This window comes from Pezoporus wallicus, unplaced genomic scaffold, assembly GCF_028554395.1.
Source record: "Pezoporus wallicus isolate ANWC-B61680 ecotype Strahan unplaced genomic scaffold, APGP_CSIRO_Pwel_v1 contig_12807, whole genome shotgun sequence".
Taxonomy (NCBI): Eukaryota; Metazoa; Chordata; class Aves; order Psittaciformes; family Psittacidae; genus Pezoporus; species Pezoporus wallicus.
In genome coordinates this window covers 33103-39552 of record NW_026637385.1, presented here as the reverse complement: position 1 = coordinate 39552, position 6450 = coordinate 33103, and the positions used below count along the sequence as shown (strand labels likewise).

The 6450-nt window shown below is 52.2% G+C and overlaps 1 protein-coding gene across 1 annotated transcript; it reads right to left on the bottom strand.

Moving 5' to 3' along the window:
* Window positions 1–1844: 1844 nt before the first annotated feature.
* P2RY2 (purinergic receptor P2Y2) lies at window positions 1845–4892 on the bottom strand. Its single transcript, XM_057405262.1, has one exon. It carries the CDS (start codon window positions 4854–4856, stop codon window positions 3780–3782), a length of 1077 nt encoding a protein of 358 aa, XP_057261245.1. The 5' UTR covers window positions 4857–4892; the 3' UTR covers window positions 1845–3779.
* Between the last annotated feature and the right edge of the window lie 1558 nt (window positions 4893–6450).

Here is a 6450-nt window from a genome sequence, read left to right as displayed (position 1 = left end):
ACACCCCATGGAGACGAGGCCTCAGTGCCATGGGGCAGTGGTGGCCTTGGCAGCGCTGAGAATTTGGACTGGATGAGCTTAAAGCTCTTTCCCAACCTCACTGATTCAAGGATTCTATTCAAGCATCTTCCAGCAACAACATCCACTGCCTTCCTCTGCCAGATCAGGGGTCTGCTTCCTAGAAAGGCACGGTCTGGAAGGCAAAGCCTGGACTTGGATGCTGGGAAGCTCTAACACCAGTGTGCCTCCCTCCAGCCCACGTGGCAGATCCGTTTGCTTGGCAGGAAACCATCAATCTCAGAATTGTCTCTTCCTTCTCCCAGTGCCAAGAGATATTTAGAGTAAGAGGGTTTGGGGTTTTTCTTGTCTGTTTGTTTGTTCCCCCGCAGTAAATGCCCAAGCCCTGCATCCCCCGTCAATGGGTATTGCTCTTGCTTCCTCATCATTCTTGGGCTCGAGTGACTCACACAAGTCAGCGCTGCCACGGAGGAGTCATTGCAAAGGAAAAGGTTGGATGTCACCCACGAGCTAACGCTGCTCACATGCGAGTCCTGCGTCCTCATGGTGCTCACCCCGGGGAGGGGCTCCAAAACCTGGGCTGAACATCAAGAGGGGTTTTCAGGCAGTGTAATTTAGGATGTCTAATTCAGGAATGTGGGGGCTTGCAGCTATTCCTTTGGCTTCAGCTTTGCGTTTTGGCAACCGTAACGGCTAGAAAGTGCTTTAATAGGGAAAGCAAAGAGGAGCTTTCATCAGTGGTGCAGGGACCGTGAAGCGCTTCTGTCACACACCACAGGGCGATGGGCAGTGACTGTGTCTGCATCTTAAAGGTATGGCTGGGAACGTGCAGTTCTGGTGTTCCCAACATAAGAAGGACATGGAGCTGTTGGAGTGAGGCCAGGGTAGCTCATGAGGATGCTCAGGGGCTGGAGCAGCTCCTGTATGGAGCCAGGCTGAGAACACTGGGGCTGTTCAGTCTGGAGAAGAGAAGCTGTGTGGAGACATCAGAGCAGCTTCCAGTGTGTGAAGGGGGCTACAAGGATGCTGGGGAGGGACTCTTCATCAGGGACTGCAGTGATAGGACAAGGGGTGATGGGTTCAAACTGAAACAGGGCAAGTTCAAGTTGGAGATAAGGAAGAAGCTCTTCCCTGTGAGGGTGCTGAGGTGCTGGAATGGGTTGCCCAGGGAGGTTGTGAATGCTCCATCCCTGGCAGTGCTCAAGGCCAGGTTGGACACAGGGGCTTGGAGCAAGCTGCTCCAGTGGAAGGGGTCCCTGCCCGTGGCAGAGGTTGGAGCTGGATGGGCTTTAAGGTCCCTTCCAACACAAACCACTCTGTGACTCTATGTGATCAGGGGTAAACTGGCTGCAGAAATCAGCTTCAGGATGACAGGGAAGCAGTTTGAGCTGTGGACAGCTGCATCCGGAGCTTGAAACCCATCTATGCCATTCCACAACCCAGTGTCCACCCGCAGCATCCCCTTTTCGTCACATCTCAATGGGGCTGCCTGAGGAGTTCTCATAGTAGAAATAAATTTATTTCCTACAAGAAATCTGAGGTGTTTGCACGTTACAAAAATAAAAATGTACAGTCAGTGTCCCAAACCCCACCTTTCTCTTTAGTATAAGTTAGTGCTTTTACAGACAAACAAACAATATATGTACATTTCCAGCTGGTACCTCTCCCACCACTCTGCATCTGAACAGTGCCACCAGCTTGTGCAGGATCGGGATCACACAGGGACCCCCTTGATGGGCCTGCAGTGAACTCTGTGCTCGTTGTAGTTGAGTTATTCAGAGCACGTAACTTGGTGTTCATGCTGCTTTTTGGCATGTGGAGGCCTGGAGTAGTTTGTACCAGCTCAGAGCTTCAGTTGCATTCATTTCTCCCTATCATATCTCACCTCTGTGACTTTGCCGTGATCCTTCCCATAAAGATCCCTTCACAGGCACAGGGAATAAAAGGCGCTGCCACAGTGCAAGCCCTATCTTAACGCAACCCCATCCTCTCGAAGATGGGATGAATCACACCACAAATGTCCCATTTTACTTTGCTGATGTGCCCAGAGCTGAGATAATCCCTTCCTTTGCCTCCTGTGGTTGGGACAGTGTTGGTTGGGACGGGAGCCCTCCATAGGACCACGTCTCCAGCAAGCCGGGACCACAGGAACCTCCCCATTAACCCTCAATGGTCCCAATCACCCTGGTTTGAACTCCGGTCGCGTTGCGGTGTCTCTTTATCTTCACCAAACCACTTCACAAGATGGCAGAGGCTTAAGAAGAGGTCTGAGGAATGGGTCTAACCCAGGATCAAAGGTTTGCCTGAGCCTAAAATAGACCCAGGGCTGCTCTTACAAGAAGCAGAACAAGCAGTTTCCAGTTCTGGGGTGAGGAATCAGCATCCTCGTGGCAAGGCTGGGCAAGGAACCCATGGAGCTGGGCAGGGGGGCTGGAACTGCATGATCTCAAGGTCCTTTCCAACCCTAACTATCCTATGATTCGATGATAATTATAGAGAGAAAGACCAATTGGACCTTCTGCTGAAGTGTTTTACGGGTATTTTCTCCCTTTTACTTTGATGATGGGGGAAGCAAGGTCAAATCCAGACAGGACTGGGCTTAAGCTTAGCACCATGCTTATTGGCATGGCTCCTAAACCCAGGGAAGGTCAACACTGTCAGTAAGGGATATGCTGACTGGCTCCAGCGGAGCACTGGGATTATGGGGAGGACAGACAGCGGCATCTGGGCAGCATTTTGGGTCCCACCAAGCTGCTAAAGGTCACAGAGGGCTGTCACCTCCAGCAATAAGGATATGTCAGCATCAGCCAAGGGGGTGACCATCGGTCTTTGTTTCTTTGCTGGAAACATGAGTCAGTAGTAAGGGGGTTAAAAACAAGGCATGAAGAGCTCACCCTACTCTTTATGAGCTGGAGATGATTATTAAAGTCAGCAGCTAAAAGGAAGCTGTGGGCCCCTAAAAGCTTTTCAAGGGTGGATGTCGCTGTTGGGAAGCACTAATGGGTCTTTGGGAAGATGTTGACCCCACTGGAGAAACCTACAAGGGACCTGCTTGATGCTACCAGTAAGCTCCAGTGGGATGGAAGGTCCAGCAGCACCCTTTGCAATGGGAAGCCAGCCCTTGGCCAGGAACTAGGAGTGCCCTCCCTGCTCTGCCAGCAGATACCAAAGCTTGAAGCTGAGAAAGCATCTTTCCAGGGGCACGAAGCTGTGAGAGACCCGTTCCCATTGCATTTGCACTCGACTTTTTCATGGACCTGTTTAGCAGAACCTCAGCTGAGTCCTTTCATCAACCGAAAGCCTTTGCTCCTTTGCCAAGGCACAGACTCCCTGCTGCCTCCGTGCCAGGGAACCTGGAGAAAGGCAGACGGGTTTCTTCGGGGGGACCTTTTGCACACAGCTTTTCTGCTTTAAAAAATGACCTAAAGCATTCAGGAAGTGATTATCTTGGAGCAGATTCGGCCACCGTGACAGAGGTCACCCAGCCTCACCGGTGGAGAGATGCTATTCAGTGTTGGCCACAAAGGCAGGCTTGGAGGAAGAGGGTGATATGGGGTTTGTGTGTGCGACCACAGCAGCATCTTCCTGAAAGAATACATTTGGAAGAGCAACAAGCAGAGGAGTGTGTTTAAACACAGACCATGCTGAAGTGTGTCAAAGCCAAGGCACCACAACCATCAAAAGCCTTGGGCCCTGAACTTCCCTTCACCTGGGATGAACCCTTCTGCCGTGGAGATGGTGCTGGTTCTGCTGGAGCAGAGCTAGGATTTCACATCCTTGGACAACGTGTCCGTGTCATTGCTGTTTTCCAGGTGACTGTTGGGCACGATGCCCAATGCCATCTCGTGCGGAGGCTTCCCTGGCATCTTGCTGCCGGCGAACTTCATGAATCGTTGTCCTGCTAAGAAATACAATATAGGGTCCAAGCAGCTATTGGTGCTAGCGAGGGGACGAGTCAACTTGTAGGCTAAATTGATGGCATTGAGGGTCTGACAGCTCAAGTCCCAGCTCCGGAAGGAGTAGTATAAGGTACGAGTGACATGGAAAGGAAGAAAACAAACGATGAAGACCATCAAGACAATAACTATCATCTTGACCGACTTCTTCTTGGATCGGGATAAACGGGACATCCCCCGTGTGGGCTGCAGCAGCCTCCGCGCCATGAGGCAGTAGCAGATGATGATGATGAGGAAAGGGATGCAGAAGAGCAGCACCAGCATCACCGAACTGTAAATGACAAACTGGCCAAAGAGGTCTTTGCTGGACGTGTCATGGCACGTGACGGTGTCACGCTTCACGCTGGTGGTGACGAAGAAGAGCACGGGTGACTGGCACACGACAGTCACGACCCACACGATGACTGACACCCTCCGGGCGTAGCGGACGTGGCCCCACTGCAGCGACTTCAGTGGGAAGCAGATGCCCAGGAAGCGATGGATGCTGATGCAGAGGAGGAAGAGGATGCTGCAGTAGAGGTTGGTGTAAAACAAGAAGCGGACTATCTTACACAAGCCCACGCTGAAGGGCCAGTTGTCCCCCATGGCATAATAGTACACCAAAAGGGGCAAGGAGACCACATAGAGTGTGTCAGATATGGCCAGGTTAAACATGTATGTGGTGGAGGCGTTCCAGGTCTTGATCCTGAAGATGAAGAGGTAGAGGGACAGCAGGTTGAGGAAGAGCCCCACCACGCACACGATGCCGTAGGAGATGGGCAGCAGGACGTACTTGAAGTCCTCATCAAATATGCACTTGTAGACGTTGTCATCTGCAACACTTGGGTCCAAGGAGCCGTTGATGAGACTGGTCCAGGCTGAAGGAGTTGTTAGGTCCGCCATCGCCCTGCGGGGGAACAAAGAGGCTGTAAGGACATAGAATCATGGAATCACAGAATCAGCCAGGTTGGAAAAGCCCTTTAAGCCCATCCAGTCCAACCATTCCCAGCCCTGCCAAGGCCACCACTGCCCCATGGCACTGAGGCCTCCTCTCCACACTGTGTGAACACTTGCAGGGATGCTGACTGCAGCCCTGCCCTGGGCAGCCTGTTCCAATGCCTGAGCACCCTCTGGGGCAGGAATTGTTCCTAATATCCAGTCTAAACCTGGAGGTAAGGAGGTGAGGACATGGAGGTAAAGAGCCCATAGAGGAGGTGGGTTACATTAGAAAACCCCAGCACCACCATACTGCAGTACATTGAGTGGTCCATGCTGCCCTTATTACTATATACTATTACTATACCCTTCCCTTCTTCTCCTGTAAAGGTGGCCGTCAACACTTGGCTGTGTCTATCCACAAGCTACCTGCAAGCATGTCTGGCAGACAGTGCCATCTCAGTGCAGGTGACAATGACTCAAGAGGTGGCAGTGCCTCCTGCCAGCATACCACATGCCCATGAACACCATGGCCTCATTGCCCTGGATGTTGACACAACCGAGGTAGCCCCTTGCATGGAGGACTTACGGTTGAGCAGATAAAGGGAGTTTTATTTATCCTCATTTTGCATCTGGAGCACAGGTGAATCATAGAGTCACAGAATGGTTTGGGTTGGAAAGGACCTTAAGATCAGTTCCAACCCCCTGCCATGGGCAGGGATGCCTCACACTAAACCATGGCACCCAAGGCTCCGGCCTTGAACACTGCCAGGGATGGAGCATTTACCACTCTCCAGCATCCTTGCAGCCCCCTTCACACACTGGAAGCTGCTCTGAGGTCTCCACGCAGCTTCTCTTCTCCAGGCTCAACAGCCCCAATGTTCTCAGCCTGGCTGTACCAAAGGAAGTGTGCTCTCCACCACATGGGCTCTGCCTGGCTTGGCTGTCGATGATGATGATGATGATGATGGGGTTTTTACTGCTGGGCTGATGGTGGCCACCTCACTAGTTCTGCTTCCTGGCCTTGAGGCGTGCTCTACAGCATCCCCACCACCGGTAAGCCTGTCCATGCTTGTGCAAAGCTTCTGCATGGAAATGCCAATTGAGACAAGCCAAATGGACTCAAAAAGAGTCTCTGCAGACACACAGAGCCCGGCAGTGTCTGCCAGCAGGGACAAGGGCCCTTTTGTGCACTGGGGACAGCCCATGACACATGATCTGAGCTCAGCAAACCCATCAGCCAGGAATCAAATTAAAGGGCATTTGCCTCCCTTCCTGTCAAAGGAGCTGGTTCGGTGTCACTGCTGTTCCCTGTCCCAGGGAGCCCATGGGAATGCGGTTACAGGGATGAATCCAGTGCATGAGCTTGGAGAGCGGGACCTACTGCAGGAGAAAAGGTTTGACTAAAGGGATGAGTGTGGGGGACGTGCCCTGACTCAAATCCCACCACGATTTTAGGTGGAAAAGAGCAATATCAGCCTTCTCAGCTACATAGTGCAGCTCTAACCTGGTGCCCTGATGCTGAGGGATGCCATGGGCATGCCCTTTCCTGCTAACAAGC